Source organism: Larimichthys crocea, chromosome VI (genome assembly GCF_000972845.2).
Source record: "Larimichthys crocea isolate SSNF chromosome VI, L_crocea_2.0, whole genome shotgun sequence".
Classification (NCBI taxonomy): Eukaryota; Metazoa; Chordata; class Actinopteri; family Sciaenidae; genus Larimichthys; species Larimichthys crocea.
In genome coordinates this window covers 3,339,103-3,356,111 of record NC_040016.1, presented here as the reverse complement: position 1 = coordinate 3,356,111, position 17,009 = coordinate 3,339,103, and the positions used below count along the sequence as shown (strand labels likewise).

Genomic DNA, 17,009 nt, shown 5'->3' with positions numbered 1-17,009 from the left:
AAGGGAGGATTGGTGAAATTATGATACTCTCAGGCTGCTTAACAACGGCAATTAGCAACTGCATCTCTCATCCAGGTCTTCTAGATTTGTTTTTTTAGTATTTGGAAAGCTCCTTGCAGAGCCACACAAGGCATTTTACGACTAGACTTCAACTGGCATAGCACCACAGGAGCTGTCATGGTTTAATACAAATGAAATAGCTTTTGTAATTTAGTAAAAATCCAAAGATGTGTGATGATACTGTGCAAGTAGAACCTCAGGTTGAGGTTATTGGACCAGAGTCTTGTGTAAAGGAGGGCAGGACTTTGGCTCTATAATTTGTTATGACACGTGGATGCAGGCCTAATCTCTGTCCTCAGGAACACATTGCATCTGGTTCTTACTAATTGGCCACTAATGGAAAACGTCTTTGTCAAGCCTGATTCTTGTCGGGAACACCTCCAGTCATGTTTAGCTGTGATTAACTCCTAATGGCTCTGAAGTCAACATGCAGCCCAGCGTAGAAACACAGACTTTTTCCTGGATATTGGTAATTTGTGAAAGTGGGGCTATTCATTGAACATTGCAGCGACAGTTTCAAAACACTGAACACAAATGTTGTATTCACCAAACAAAAGGCTGTTACAGAGAAAGGGCCCTGTCCTCTTCTTCCCCCACTTCTTCTAGAGAAAACAAAAGCAGAGGCAGGAGAAAAAAAGAAGACAAGACTTGGCTGCAGCCTGCACCCAGCTGTTCTCTCTGTGCTCTCTTCTCTTGTCATCCAACCTCTGCTTTTGTGCAGAGCTTCCATTTAGAGATGGGATTTTAATCTGACCATCTAGTGATGCCATGGAAAAGCTGGAGTGGTTTTGGGAGCTGTTCAGGAATGAGAGTGGAATGAGACTTCAAACTCTCCAAGGCTATACTTCCACGACTAGCTCTTGGATACTGTTAAGTCAGATGGTTTTCTAAAGCTTGCGTTGAATAGAGTTTCCTAGCGTTATCCCCAACCCTGGAGTTAGGGTTACAACCTTGTAAAGATAATTTCTATGCGTTGGCGTTTGCTTTGCTCTGAAGCACATTTAGTCAGATGGTAAATCAGAGTTTTAAGAAGGTCTGTTTGGCCAAACTTTTGACCATGTGTCCTGAAAATCTTTAAGAAGCGACCTAAAACAATTGAACCAAGTCTATGTGACTGTCAGAGGGAGCCTATCAGACCCTAGTTATGTATTAAAACCACCCGTTACTTAGGATATTGATAATTAACCCGAAACAGTGAATCATTGTCCATTGACATCATGGTCACAGGGATTACTATCCAACAACATACCCCCCAGGTCTTGAACAAACCTGAAACTCCAACTGACCAATGGTACAGCACCATTTTCGTCTTTCAGGAGATGAAAAGCCAGTCACATTTGAATGAAGAACAAGCCTTTTAAGTTCCTTCTCTTTACCTCTGAGTCATTTATGAGGCGTCAGTGATGCACTTGACTTGTATTACCAAAGTCCCTAAATCTCTCCTAATTGAAATCATGTCGATTACAAGGGGAAGCTCGGGGATTACATTTCAGTAGAGGGGAAATCCCAGGCATGTGCACAAAGCATGTTGTAAATCACGAGGATAGAAGGGGAAGGAAGGAGCAACCAGCCCCTGTAGGCCTACAGTATCTCTGCCAGCACTGATGTGGGGTGATCACATGTTTGCCAGGTGACTCACTGGTAGAAGGTCATCATCACACATCTGGATTGAGAGAATGGATCAGTGAGGTGTCTTCATCCAAAGGTTACAACCCTCTGTGCCTCAAATGTAAAAGCGTATAGACTGACTATGGGGCATGGACATTGCGATGTGTCCTCTCAGAAGGAATGCAGCGTGAAATGCTTTCCTTCAGCTCTGGCTATTTGTATACCCTTATCTCCAGGCGTCCCTCCTCACCCCAAGGCAGAAATAACTGCTAACCTCCTGGCAGATTGACAGAGCAGTAGAATAGGTGTCCATACATGCTTAATCCTTTTTGTCTTCACCGTTGATGCTTTGGCCTTTCATTTTCAATCATCGTCGTCGCTGTGAGTGTGTGCTCATGTGGTTTTTGTGTGTATCAACCAGCTTTTCAGTCTTAAATTGGTAAGCTGTATCACCCCTGGCTATATCATCATGCCTCCGGGACAGGGATTTGCCAAACACCCATCTGCCAGTCTGACAGCTACTTGATGACTTTGTCTCCTTGAGCTGCATCACTACTCAGTTTATCATACCCATCAATATTCATGTGTTTTGTTAATATTTATGAAGTTTGTAAAGCCTGTGGCTTGCCCTTCTACAATGACAGCAGAAGCTGCCTCCCTGCTCAGGGTGGTGTTGAAAGCTGGATCTGACAGTAATAGGCTGTTAGGCTCCTGGCGGATAGCGAGGAATCTCAAGTGGCGATGGAGAATTCGTCCAACTTTAGACCTATATTTTTGTATGTTTTCTTTTCCTGTATAACATGTCGTATGGCCAGTTGTGGCATGTCAGTAGGATGTTTCAGAGAGCTACAGGCGGTTTCAAAGTATTTCTAGTGTCCGTTCTATCATCAAAATCCATCAGCGCTAAGCCAGATAGACTGAAGTGCTTTGTTAACCAAGACTCAACCCTTGAACAAGAAGTGCTCCTTTGTGCCAGACGCAAGGTGAGACGTGGCCAACTCTCCACATGGTGCTGTCTGTGCTCCAAGCCCTTTACACTAACAGATCCTCAGCCAGCCAAGCTGTCAGTCTGTCAAACAGTGTCCTGAGTGTCCTTAAGCTCCTCCGTAGGGTTGTCTGTCAGACAGGCAGGCGTCCGTCTGGCAAGGTAATGGGATTGTCTCCCTGGTTTGGCCGCCTGAGGGGCAGCAAGGGTTAGTGGGATGCGACCTTCTGGCCACCCAGAGTTTCCTCTTCATACAGGGACATAGAGCTGTCAAGGGCACGGGAATCCATGTTTATGCAGCATCTTCTCTCCTAGGATGGTCGATGTTTTTATTCAAATCTGTTCACTCAGTTATTTAACCTACATCCTGTTCTGCTTTTGTAAGAGCGGCATCACACAAGTTCTGTGTCATTCTTCAAGGAGTAAATAATGGCTGGTAACCCCAGTATTTTGTAAGACAACACTCCAGAATAGTTGTTTAAGTCTATGAAATATAACACGGCTCTTTATTACTCTCTGGACACTACTGGAGATGAAAAAGCAGCGAGTCATAGGAGCAAGAGTCAACACTCTCAACCATCCTTTTTGTGGAAAGTCACACACGGATACTTTCCATTTTACAGCTGGGTGGGTCTGCTTGACTAATGAGACTGGAGCACTGTCCTGGCTAAGCATCTGCTAGTGTTTCTTGCTAACCTTGTACATTGGGAAGTCGGTGTGTGTGTGTGTGCATTTGCGTATGTGTTTGTGTGTTTACACAGTGCTGTTTTCCATCACTGTCTGCAAGTTTCTATACACTTTTTGTGATTATATCCTTGCTCTTGGTACCCCAGAGGTTGTACTTGTGGCACCCACATTTAACTGTGAGAGTTTCAGCCTTGACCTTTGAACTGTGTGAAGTTCACATCCTTCATGAGTAGAGGGTCTGCAAACATAGGCTCAGGCTCCAAGCAGATCTGAGCAAGAATTTCACAGAATGTTTAAGGGGGCTTTATGATGCCTACAAGCGAGTAGGTTGGGTGATGAATTTTTACTTTTTTACAGGTTGTCTGAGGTTACCTTTGGAACAGCAGTTTGGGTTATTTTTGTTTTCTGTGATTAATGGCAGGCTTCAGAGGCCCAAACAGCAACCACAGTATGACGTCTTGTTTCTGCTGAAACCGTATATCCCCAAATGTAGTTCTATTTACATAGTGATTTATTAAACTGAGTATTTCTTTTCACCCTAATGGAGGTGTATTCTGAGTTAAAATGTGCCAAAGTTATTTTCAAACTAACAAATCACACTTTAACAGCATAATTTAGAAGTTCAAATAACTGCTGCTTTCAATTTTAATCGGAGGCTCTTATTCCATTAAATCTACATACAACATTGACTTGACAGATGTTCTTTGTCTTGTGTTTGTCCATCGTAGGAAGATCTGTGTGCACTGTAAGTGTCGTCGTGAGGAGCATGCAGTGACAGCCATGCCTGTAGAGATGGAGAAGACAGTCACCAAGCTGATGTACGATTTCCAGAGGAACTCTACCTCAGACGATGACTCAGGCTGTGCTCTGGAGGAGTATGCCTGGGTGCCACCAGGACTCAAACCTGAACAGGTATTTTACACCCATCTGGGCTACATTGTAATCGCATTGGATGCCACCACTGAGATCTGTGTGAAAGACTTGGAAAATTGTAAACTGTGCAGTTTTGTCAGCTGTTGTCAGTCAGGCCTGATTGTAGCCTCGACACAGTGACTCTTGGGCTTCATCCACTGTGGTGTGAAAGATGCAGTTTGTGTCCACTCTGAAATTCCTCAAATGAGTCATTTGAGCCCACAGCTTTGTGTTATTTCCCAGAAAGTGTCTTTATAACTATTGTTTGTTTTCCAAAAGCAGATGTTAAGAACAGAGTGCAATGGCACGTTAAGACCTAAATAACAATGAGAGTGCTGTGATCACATTACAATCGCACTCCAAAAAGCACATCATACGCACTACAGTGCGAGTTCATTTTTACACTTGGAAATGATTTCATGGTTTAGTGTGGATGTTAAAATTTGCATACCTTCCAGTATGCTGTAAACCTAATAAAAGTTCCAAGCATTACACTGTGTATCGTATTACGCCCCATGCCAATATTTTGCAACTGTTCAGTTATATCTCACCATATGATAGCTCACCATTTATGCTGACTGCTCCTTCTGCAGGCTAATGGATAACAAGGATTGTGTGGCTCCAGCAGTCAAATTAATCTCCTATTCATGCCGCCTGCAAACATGTTAACAGTAGGTTTCACCGCCCTCTGGACGACTAAGCTAAGCCGGCGTAATGCACAAGCACATTAAATGATTCCAGGCGTATTGAAGAAAATTCTCTTTTACAATACTTAGTAGAAGTGTAGGTGTGCACATGAGGGAGGGCTTTCAGTTTTACAGGACAATAGAATCGTTTATGGAAGCTTCTTTCATTTTGTTGATGAACTGAAAGCAATGAACGGGTCAATACGATGTCGGCACAGCCCCCTGTTTTCACCTCTGAGGACTGAGTGCAGCTATTTTTCATCCCCCTCCAGGGTCACACGTCTAACCCTGAAGTCAATTAGGTTCTAGTCCAGTGGTGATATGACCTCAGGAACAGTCAGGCCATAATGGAAACACAACTGTGCAGTATCGCTCAAGCACAATACTAAACAACCTTATAAAAAAACGTGGCTGTTTTTTGTATTTTGTGGGAAAAATTGCGACCATTAAAAGCATTCCTAACCGCCTGGATAAAAAATGTCCATAGCAATAGCTATTTCTATTTTCCCAACCTGCCATTCAAGTTATTCAAGCTGTGGAAATATGCTGTGTGACCTCTCACAGTGGAGCAGAAGTACGCCTGATGTGGGGCTTTTCAACACACGGCCTTACTGCACAAGGTAAAGACAGAGGGGGAGATGGTAAACACAAAGCTAATCTCCAGGATCTAAACTATGGGTTTAGGTTTCCCCCGCAGGGAGCCGGTGCTGTGTATGTGTCTGCTGTTCAGCCAGCAGTGGTGTAAAGTCACCACTCTGTAACGAGAGATTTTAGGACTAGGACTGTGTATTCGATTAGATCTAACTGAGGATTATGGGTGATAACTCAAATCTTAGTTGGGACAGTTTAACTCTCCAGTGTGTGTTTGTATTTCTGTCAACAATCGCTGAAATACAGTATCTTTACCACCAAACAGCCATTGCTGAGTGTGTTGGAGATGTTATTGAGCTGCAGTGTGAATGAGAGCCTGCCAATATTCTCTCCCACTGTCTCCTCTTGCTCTCCTCTCCATCCTTCTCGAATAAATTCTTGGATGTTGCCAAGTTACAGCTTGTCAAGGCCAAGTGTGTTGCTCAGCAGTGTCCTGTAACTGGTGTTTTATTTTTTTACCGTCACGTATAGCAAGAGCTACAGACTCTGCTCAGCATCTACTAGGATCTGATTTTAATTTGAAGTCGAACATGAAGTATGCTTTTTTAGACCGCTCACATATGGGATATTTGAGTAGAAATTCTGTTCAAGGTTATTCATGCAAACTCGAGGTCTTTCCAGGTTCTGAAAGAGACCCACAGCTCAGATGTGGATACATTAACTTTCAAACAACAAAGAGCCAGTCCAAAAGGGACCTAAGGCTAGTTTGACCTGTTCCAAAATGGACCTGAGGACAATTAGACCAGTCCCCATCCAAGTTCAAGGACTATGAAAACTGTCAGCCCCTGACCTGGTTACAACCAGCAGCTGTGAATGAGAGATAAATGTTGAAGCTATAAAAAGAGGTTGTGAGATACACACAGCTAAAAATCAGATCAGATCAGTTGAAAGTCAGTCAGTTTTTAGTCATGGGTGGCTCAAGGGATCGAAATGTCGGTCACACTGTCGGTTCACTGTTTTGATCCAGACTGAAATAGCTCATCAGCTGTGGGATGGACATGAAAGTTTGTACAGATATTCGTGATCCACAGAGGATAAAGGCTACTGACTTTGGTGATCCTTATTCCACTAGTGCCACAATGAGGTTGTTTAATGGTAATTAGCAAATGCTAATACACCAAACGAAGATGGTGTCAACATTGTAAATATTATACCTGCTTAATACTAACACACCATTGTAATTGTGAGCATGCTAAGCTTAGCATATTGCTCGAAGCATCACTGTTCCCAAACACAGTCTCACAGAGCTCCTTGCTTGAGACTCGTAGTCTTGTTAAAATGACAATTGCATTTTAATACATGCAGTATTGCATATATTCCGTGAATATTTAATCCATCTCTGGCCTTTTTAACTTTTGACCACACTCAGTTCGCGCCCACAACTGTACTTTCTGCAGTGTTAAGATGTGGGCATTTGCAAATCTCAGCAAAGACGTGAGACGAACAGCACAGAAAATGAAAACACAGCCATTAAATCCGCTCACTTCGCTATGAAAACACCATCTTTCCCACCATGTTTGGCCATAACTACCAGTGTTTTCTCAACAATATAATATCTGTGTCCACTAACCACTGTAAAGTGGCTTGTTGAGGGAATGTCAGGAGTGGTGCCTGGTGGTGTCTTTTCCTCTGGCTGTCTGGTCATTAACAGCAATAGAAACCAGCTGTGTGAAGCGATCACTCTTGTCACTCAGTTGCAAAGTCCTACCATTTGCTTTAGCTTCTAAAAACACTCCTTTCAGTACAGTTCCAAATTCTGCCCTGTCTTTAGTTTCATCTGCTTTCGATTACAGTTATTATCACAAGCTGCTCCTCCTGGCTCTCGCTGCAACTGTGTCCATTATGTGCATGTAAATGTGTGTGTGCGAGTGTGTGTGTATCTGCCTCAGATCTTTTCCTGGGGGCAATGTGCCTTTCACCTCCAGATTGTAACTCTGTTGTTGTTGGAAGCATGTTTCGTAATTTATCATTAGCTCTCTCTGTGTGTGTGTGTGTGTGTGTGTGTGTGTGTGTGTGTGTGTGTGTGTGTGTGTGTGTGTGTGTGTGTGTGTGTGTGTGTGTGTGTGTGTGTGTGTGCATGCATCTGGAAGCATGTGCTTATAGGCACTGTGTGATTTATCAGTGCTTGACCACAGTCAGTCTTTCTTAGACTATCCTGAGATCCCCCCGGTGTTCTGAGCCGTGCTGCTGGACACGGATCTCGCGTCCTTTGCCAACACCGATGGAAGCCAACAAAAGCAGAGCAGAAGGAATTAGGTTACACTTGTAACAAGAGGCTCCTGCTATAAATTCATCCCAACAACAAACATGCTTGTTCAATGCTTTAGGTAAAAGCTTGTGACGCAGAATAAGATGCTGCAGCTTCAGGGCAGTGAACTTCAGGATATGAGTTTTTAGAAGCAGCATGGTTTTAAATTCAGGTCTTGACGTACCGATGCATGTCTGCGTCGTTCATGTTCATCTGTTTTTGTGTGACAGACTGTGTGTTATTGCCAAGGACAAAGCTGATGGCTTTTAGTCAGTAGGTGCATTCAGTAGACCGATAGGTCATTAAGATTGTTGTGACCTTGTCAGCAGGTATTGATCATGTTGCCTTTCTTTACATTCCAAGCTTGTTGTGCTGTATTGCTTTTGTTTCTTTGTGTCTTGTTTTTTCTTCTACTTTAAATCATACTTCATCCATTGAACATTTGGTCTTTATTTCCCTCTGTACACCTCTCCTTCTATCTTTAACCTCTGTCCTCAAATCTCTCTTTAAACCCTGTGGCTTTCATGGTTTTCTCCCCCCTCCAATCACATTCATATATGACCGCCTGACCTCTATTATACCCCGGCCCCCCCTGTTACAGTGTAATAAAAAAGACGGCAGTAAATAACACAGAGATGACACTCATTGTCTCATTGTCTGCCGCTGCAATGTAAAGAATGTCCAAGTAATTTGGAATGGGCAGATTAGCATTAATCTTATGCGCATGCACTGCTGCATGCACAAGTGTTAGTGTGTGTGTGTGTGTGTGTGTGTGTGTGTGTGTGTGTGTGTGTGTGTGTGTTTGTGTGTGTGTGTGTGTGTGTGTGTGTGTGTGTGTGTGTGTGTGTGTGTGTGCGCAAATTTGACAGGTCAGTGATACATTCTCATGTCAATGTGCAAAGATGGAGAGGCAAGGTTCCATTAAGTCTCTGCTGGTGGGCCATAAATCAAAGTTATTATAACTGTGTGTGTGTGTGTGTGTGTGTGTGTGTGCGTGTGCGTGTGCGTGTGTGTGTGTGTGTTGGTCACTCTCAATTGTAGATCCTGTTAATTTTGTCTTTGGACAGTTGTACCTTTTGAATCCTGAAATGATTGATTGACTATGTTTTTAATAAAAGTTTAATTGTTTTGAATAATTTATCAAATACAATACCAAACATTAGTAGGTTCTAGCTTTCTAAATTCTTGCTGTTTGGGCAGCTCACCTCATCTCATTTTAAACTGCATCCATTTAGGTGTTTCAACTCTCTGTCTGTCTTTTGTTCAGGTACATCAGTACTACAGCTCCCTGCCTGAGGACAAGGTGCCCTATGTGAACAGCCCAGGAGAGAAATACCGCATCAAACAGCTGCTCCATCAGCTCCCGCCCCACGACAATGAGGTGAGAGTCCAAATTGACCCCCTCCCCCACCACAACCACCACTTCCATCCATCCATCCATCCATCTATCTGTCCATTCTTCCATTCCTCCCCTCCTTCAGGGCAGTACCGAGATAAAAGGAGAGAAGGGAGGAGACAGACTGAAAAATGGAGCCTGTCCTTTTAATGGGCTGGAATGAGATAGTGGAGTGTGAAGTGAAGTGGAGCTGCCTAGTTTTTCTACATCAATAAATCATTACCACAATTGCTCTGGAGATATTAGTATTATTGTTATAAACAAGTGGTAATATCAGAGATTGACACCCTTTAGCCCCTTTACACCAGCCTGATAATCAAACTGTGTTGCCATCTTGTTTCATTTCATTATTTGATATAACCTAATTTTTTCTTTACTTTTTTATTGTCAGTTTTCCAGTGAAGCCAAAATGCCAATGTAAAAAAAAAAACATGCCAATTTAAGAATCGCTGTTTCTTTAAGTTGACTTGATGTTAGTTTGGGGAGTGGTCCACAATTGCTGCTACTTTGTGGCCAGCAAATTATGAATGTAGATGGGTAGTTAGCTAGAATGGGGACATCATCTTGCTACATTGCTAAGTCCCGCTTACTATGTTTTGATTGGTTGCCTGTTTCTCCAACTGGGGAAACTGCTGTCAGTGAGCCAATGAACACCATGTGTATTTGAATCTAATAGTGATTCAGAGGTCTGTAGCTCTGCCTCTTCTCCTGCTTCTAATTATTGCAGCACAGATAGTCTCAGTTTCTTGGAATAGAAAAAAATATGGAAATAATGAAATATTGATAGAAAAATGACTTCAAGCATGTTCATCCTTATCTGTAAAGCCAACTGGAAAAACCCTTGGCTGAAATAACATATTTCCTTTTGTGACAGAGAGCACAAAGAGTCTTAATCAGGTGCTAACATAGACAGTGTTATTGACTTGAGATAAATGCTGCCAAAAGTTTGACGACGATATATTGAAAACGGAGGAGACCATCTTGAACTCTCTGTCAAACTTTTAAAATGCACGTTGATGTTTGTGTGTCTAGGTACGCTACTGCAACAGTCTGGATGATGAAGAGAAGCGAGAACTGAAGCTCTTCAGTAACCAACGGAAACGGGAGAACTTGGGCCGAGGCAATGTCCGGCCATTCCCCGTGACGATGACTGGGGCAATCTGCGCACAGGTAGCTGACAAGAAATACTAGAGAAAAATCCATAATTTTGTCATGTCCCTGAGATATGATGAGATTTAAGATGATCTGAGAGCAGCCTAGCACTTCACTTGCCATTTCTGCATCGTGTGACTTAAGTGTGACAGGATCAAAGGTGCGTCATGTGGCCGGTGGAATGAAAGCAGTGAATCATGTGAGAGACATACTGAACAGTCTGCTGGCATTTCAGATCGTTGTTATGATGTATGAGAGGTGCTTTATATTGACATATAAAGGGCAGAGACGCAATAGTCGCCTGCTTTTATAACAGCGTCATGACCTTGTCAGTCTCATCTCAAAGCGTTGATCTGAAGAAGATCTTAAGATGGAGTACGTGTAAGGAGCTGTCAGACTTCACAATCACACCACAGTGTTGGTTTGTCTTCAGACATAACGCACCTCATCATACCTCAGACAACTAAGTTACAATAAAATCTGCTTTCCTGAAAATAATTCATAGTAGTGCTCAGTGTCCCATCAAATATTTAATTGTCTACATTATTTTAGTGTGGCCTTCAGGGACTACAGAGTGTTCTTTTACAAACAAACTAGCAGACTTCAGCATCCGCTAGTCCTTTGTACAACAAGCAAAATGGAGCTGCTATCCACTTTCTTTGGCGCCCTGGGTGTATAGCAGCCTGTGTTTCTCATTCGCTCAGCAGATGCACACACAAACACGTGTACATGAGCGAGCAGATTGTTGGGAGAGTATGTGTATTGATTGAATTCCCCACCCCCCCTTTGGCCTCCTTGCAGCAGTGGGCTTTGCACCAGATAGATAACCTGATTTGTAACTCTCCCTTCACCTCCATCTCCATCTTCCCACCCCTCTAAATTCACTTTGCTTACCTAACCTTTCCCCCCCGTCTCCTTAGCACTCCCTCTCGTTTATCTTACCGGCTTCTCTACCTTTACACTTCCACACCAATCTCCCTCTCCTTGTTATCCTCCCATACATCACTCAATTTTTATTTCTCCCCTTTGCCCCGCTAACGTCCTTCAACTTTCTCCGTGTCTGTGCTCTCCCTTCCCAGCCAAACATATAAACACTCCCTTGTGCTCTCAGTTTAATCCAATTTAATGCAAAATTGTGTTAAAGTCAGAGATGGATCTATCCCTACTGACCTAATTAAAGGTCCCATGAAATGGGCACTTGAAACAGAATAATGTCATAATGTAATGGTAATAACAATTGGTGATAAACTTTATAGAAATTCCACAGGCATTTAAAGAATGTTGGTCTTGATATTGACCATATAAGATGTAAGACCATGCATGAAAGGTCTACCACTTGCCTACTGGGTTCCTAGGAGTGCAGAAAAGTATGGCATAGAATTGGTACTTTGTATCAGTCACTACCCTAATTTTAGGTATAGAAAGAGAAAAAGTGGGACCTAAATAGCAACATGTATACACTGATATAATCTGCAGGGCTGCAACTGTTTTCTCAAAAACTCCCTTCTTCTTCTCCCTCCGTCTCATTTTAGTGCGGAGGGCAGATAAATGGTGGCGACATTGCTGTATTCGCATCACGGGCAGGTCATGGTGTGTGTTGGCACCCAGCCTGCTTCGTGTGCAGCATGTGCAATGAGCTCCTGGTGGACCTCATCTACTTCTACCAGGACGGGAAGATCTACTGCGGCCGGCACCACGCTGAGAGGCTGAAGCCACGCTGCACCGCTTGTGATGAGGTAAACACCCATCACACACACGTAAACATGCCTGCACATGGATGATCATGTGTTAACAGGCACACATATCACGTACTTGAACTTGACTGTAATGTGAGACAGTATCTGTAGCACTAAGTATTTACATACACAAATTTTGCATGTATGCATTCCTACATACGCAGAGAACTGCTGTCATATGATGGTCACAGCCTCCCCGACTCACACTGTCACAGTTAAACATATGCAAGGGTTTCTCCAGTCTAATGGGGTCAGCTTTCAATATCCTGATCTCCTAACCATTAGCACTGACTTAGTCTCTCTACAAATGGGTACAAGGACACTGTTGGTACTTAAAAAGCAACCCGGTGTTTTAACAGCAGCGTAATTAAAAGTAAATGCACCATCTAGATTTTACCAAGTCCCTACACACATTAGCCTCCTACACAAGTCAGTGACAAAGAGGATGATCTAAGAGTTCTGAGCTCCAGAGGAGAAAGTGCTGAAGGTGGAGGGGGGGAGGGCAAGCTGAGCCTTTGTCCTGTCATTCAGCACGCAGTAATAACCCAAGTGAGGCTTTACCTCCGAGGACCTGTGATAAACGATACTCTTTCTTATCTCTCCGTTCTTAGATCATCCTTGCAGATGAGTGCACTGAGGCAGAGGGACGTCACTGGCACATGAAGCACTTCTGCTGTTTCGAGTGCGAGACTGTGCTGGGGGGCCAGCGCTACATCATGAAGGAGGGACGGCCCTATTGCTGCTCCTGCTTTGAGTCCCTCTATGCCGAGTACTGCGACTCCTGTGGGGAACATATTGGTATGCCGCATCACCATACAGCATCTATCACTGTTAATACAAACAGAATTAATCACCAGTAGGTCATACAAAGAAACCTTTATAGGAAAAAAAATAATAATGCAGGATATATGGAGGAAAGTTCAATGTTTTTATGGAGGGTGAAAGGGTGACCTATTTTTTTCATAGTGAGTAACACAGAGGAGAAAATAGGTACAGTAGGAAAGATGTGGCCTGGTTTTTAGCAGTTTATCACTGAATGATGTCATCCATAGTCATAGCAGCAGAGCCCCAGTTTACAGAGCACAGAAGTATGTTCAGTATACATCATGGATTATGAAACCAACCTGGGGCAAAGGCATGAGTGTATCAAGTGACTTTTTTTAACCAGATCTGTTTTTATCACATGGCACATTTATTACAGGTCAGCTAAATACAAATTTAAACATCTCACAACCTGTAGAGAGAAAACTGGGACATTTTTCAGCAGGCAACCTTCATATTAGCACCTCTTGGCCCCCTGCCACCTTCTGCTAAAACTCTGTCAGTGTGTGTGTATGTGTGTGTATCCCCCAAGAGGATACCCAGGTGTGATTTTGGCACAAAACTCTCAACAGATTTGCTCTGTAATTATTTGTCGGATGGGATACAGAAAAATATTTGGCCGAAAAACACAACTGATTATAAATTGAAACTATCAGAAAACATGCTAGAACCAGATGGCAGCCATTAAGAAATATCTGTGTTTCTTTCCGCCTGCAACAACTGTAAGCTCGCTCAAAATGCAGTGTTTTTATACAATGCTGGGCAAGCATAATGAGTTTTCCCCACGAGCAGTTAAGTTACAGCCTCAAGCTCTATTTTCTCATTCAACAACCAACTATAAGCAACTATGTGATTTGTGACTATTTTCACATAAAACAACATTTTTAATTAAGACATTATGTTTAAATATCAAGCTCTTAGATAAAGACATGGGGCTTTTTATTTCAATTGTGCGCTTGTACACGAGTCTGCCATTTTAAACCTTGTTAATTCATGTGTTGTTTGTCTTTCCTGCAGGCATTGACCAAGGCCAGATGACATATGATGGGCAACACTGGCACGCCACAGAGGGCTGCTTTTGCTGCGCCCGCTGTAAACGTTCTCTGCTGGGTCGACCCTTCCTGCCCAAGCAGGGCCAGATCTTCTGTTCACGCTCGTGCAGTTTGGGGGAAGAGCCCAATGGCTCAGACTCCTCTGATTCGGCCTTCCAAAGCGCTCGCTCCACTAGGGAGTCCAGACGTAGCTCCAAGACAGGAAAGAGTGGAGGAGGAGGGGGTGTAGTGCAGACTGAGAGATTTTCAGGGGAAGTGGACCCACTGTCTTTACAAATGGATCTTCTGAGTCTCTCCAGCCAAACGCCCAGTTTGACTCGTGAGCCACCTGCCTGGCAGAGCCAAGAGCAAGCAGGTGACAACTATAATTATGAATCCCAATCAGATCCAAATGTCAATCCTACCCCTCTACAGCTTCTCAGCCAGTGCAATGTCAGGACTGCCTATAACCCCCCCAGCTCTGGGCCGAACAATCAGCAGCAGGATCACAGAATCAAGGAGAACGGAGGTTTGAAGAGACCACCCATCTCTGCAATGAAGGGCCAGTCATTCAATGAGACATGGTTCCAACAGCCAGCTCCAGAGGAGTACTATCCACCCAAACTGAGGACCCAAAAGAGCTTCACAGAGGTGTCCCATTGTTCTCAGCACCACAACGGCTTCTCCTCTGACAAGCGCTCGATCAGTTTGCACGGCTTTCAGAGAGAACGAGATGTGGGGCCTCAAGTGGCAACCCAGGTGGCAAGAAGCAGAAACCCCATCAATGCACTTAACTTCACTGAGCAACTGACCCCTCTAGAGCAGACCCCAAGAGGATCAATGGAGTCCCTGGCACTGTCCAATGCTACAGGTGGGTACCTCAGACCTCAGACTTTGTTGCTGGTTTGCCCCCATGTTAGCACAGCCAAGTTGTGTTTTTTCCTGAAATAGTTCTAGTAATGTTGGTAGTATGAATGACACATTGTGCTTACTTTGCTGGTCCATAATAATTAAAAGCAAAGTTAACACTGAACTCTATTTCTCTACAGGCCACTCAGCAGATGGAGGAGGAAAGCGCCAGGAGCACCTTTCTCGTTTCTCCATGCCAGACCTGAGCAAAGACTCTGGAATGAATGTGTCAGAGAAAAGTAACATGGGCACCCTCAACTCCTCAGTGCAGTTTCGTAGCTCTGAGTCTATTCACAGTCTCACTGCCGGTCAGCCCTACATGGAAATGGATCCTCCCAGGTCCTCTCAGTACCAGGTGCAGTACCGCGATGCCCCTGGCATGGGTATGGGTGTGACTCATTTACCGCCTGGTTTTACCTTCCAGGAGGAGGATAGGGTGAGTTTAGTGAGCAGTGCCAATGCTGCCCGCCTGCCACCCATTAGTGAGCGCAGGGTGGGTGGTGTCAGTGGTGGAGGAGGAGGTGGGGGCGGAAGAGGAGCAAGTATCCGGATAGAGGCTCCAGAGGAGACACCCCAAAGGCGCCGGCACCACCACCACCGCTCCCGGAGATCCCGTCGGTCTCGTTCAGAAAACGCTCTTCATTTGGTGGCAGATCGGAGAGTAAGACCTCAAGAAAGACCACAACTGCGTGTCCGTGAGGATTACGACCGTTTCCCGCCACCAAGGAGTGCCAGGGACCAGTTTGGAATGGGAGGAGGGGGAAGATACCAGCCCCAACTCTTCAGGCAGTGCCCCAGGACCACTTCAGACCTGACTCTTCAGAATCCCGGGGCTAGCCGACGCACTGGCTTGAATCAATACTCCTGGGATGATTACGATGATGATGACTGGTGCTCCACCTGCTCGTCATCCTCCGAATCAGAGGATGAAGGTTATTTTCTGGGTGAGCCAATCCCCAGACCCATCCAGCTGCGCTACCTCAGCAACCAGGAGCTTGTCCATAAGTACAACAACACAGGGATGGGTGGACCCAACCGCAGCGGGCAGTTACACACACGCAAACGCAGAAAAAGCAAGAACTGCATTATTTCCTAACATCCTGACGCTTGGCACAGTAAATGACTCTTTGCCCAGCACTAACATCCTCCATCTGGAACAAAGAATAAATTAAACTCACAGTCCATTTATTTAGTATTGTTGAGTGTTAAATATCATGTAATTGAAAGTCAGTGATGAATTACAGTCGGTAAACAGTGAAAAAGCAACAGTGTTTGCATGTTTGTTCATTTTAATGTTTCGGAATATCTCCTGAGTATTAAGGCTAACACTTACATGCGCAGTTCTATCAATTCACAACATTTCTCAAAAGCTGATGTGCAATTTTTCCATAACTTCATTTCCCGCAGCAAACAAGTGTGCAAGGTAGTCGGTTTGGTACAGTTTAGCTTTTTCATGCAATGTGATTTAGATATAGGATATACTGTACTATTGTATTCAGTTCATAGTATGTACATAGATAAATGAATTAATAATTTCACTTAAGTTAAGAAAGTATGTGTAAATATGGTTGTAAATGAGGCCTCACATATTTTTATATTTTGTATAGATAGAATCATTTATGTATTAAATATCTATAATGTAGAGATAGAAAATGGCAAAAACAACTTATGCATGTTTTCTTTGGCTGACCTGGTCCTGCATTTGGAATAAAGGAGTATTTCAGTGAGTATTTTGATTGACAGCTGGTGTTTCTCTCCAGAGTGTTGTTGACTTCTCCAGTCACCTTCTCCATCTGTTAAAAGCATAAATGAATGACAATGTGGTGTAGACATTGATTAGAGAGCCACCCTCCACTGGATTGTCGGTAACTTAAACAAACAAAGCTCCATTGTCCCGCAAACAGATGCCACAGAGGTTCTGGTTTATTGCATCAACCTATGTGAGTTGGACACTGCTGACAAAGGTCTAGGGATTTAGTTATTGAAATCTGGTGATGCTTTGTCTAAGCATTTTTTTTACCCATACTAACAGCATTGCAGTGTCAGTGAAATTTGACACAGTGTCCTCTTGTTGATGAATTGTAATAATTTTAGTGATTCCATGCCACCAGCTTTAGCTGTACTTT

General features: G+C 43.7%; 1 protein-coding gene across 4 annotated transcripts in view; it reads left to right on the top strand.

Moving 5' to 3' along the window:
• The window catches only part of prickle2b (prickle homolog 2b), an 85,395-nt gene extending 68,782 nt beyond the window's left edge, over positions 1–16,613 (top strand). For all 4 annotated transcript variants that reach the window (XM_027278974.1, XM_027278976.1, XM_019274392.2 and 1 more), the window contains 7 exons: positions 4,069–4,252; positions 9,105–9,218; positions 10,266–10,403; positions 11,918–12,121; positions 12,733–12,919; positions 13,961–14,845; positions 15,024–16,613. In XM_027278974.1, the coding sequence (XP_027134775.1) occupies positions 4,069–4,252; positions 9,105–9,218; positions 10,266–10,403; positions 11,918–12,121; positions 12,733–12,919; positions 13,961–14,845; positions 15,024–15,979 (2,668 nt within the window). In that variant the 3' untranslated portion in view covers positions 15,980–16,613. The remainder of the gene's footprint in view (positions 1–4,068; positions 4,253–9,104; positions 9,219–10,265; positions 10,404–11,917; positions 12,122–12,732; positions 12,920–13,960; positions 14,846–15,023) is intronic.
• Positions 16,614–17,009: the final 396 nt, after the last annotated feature.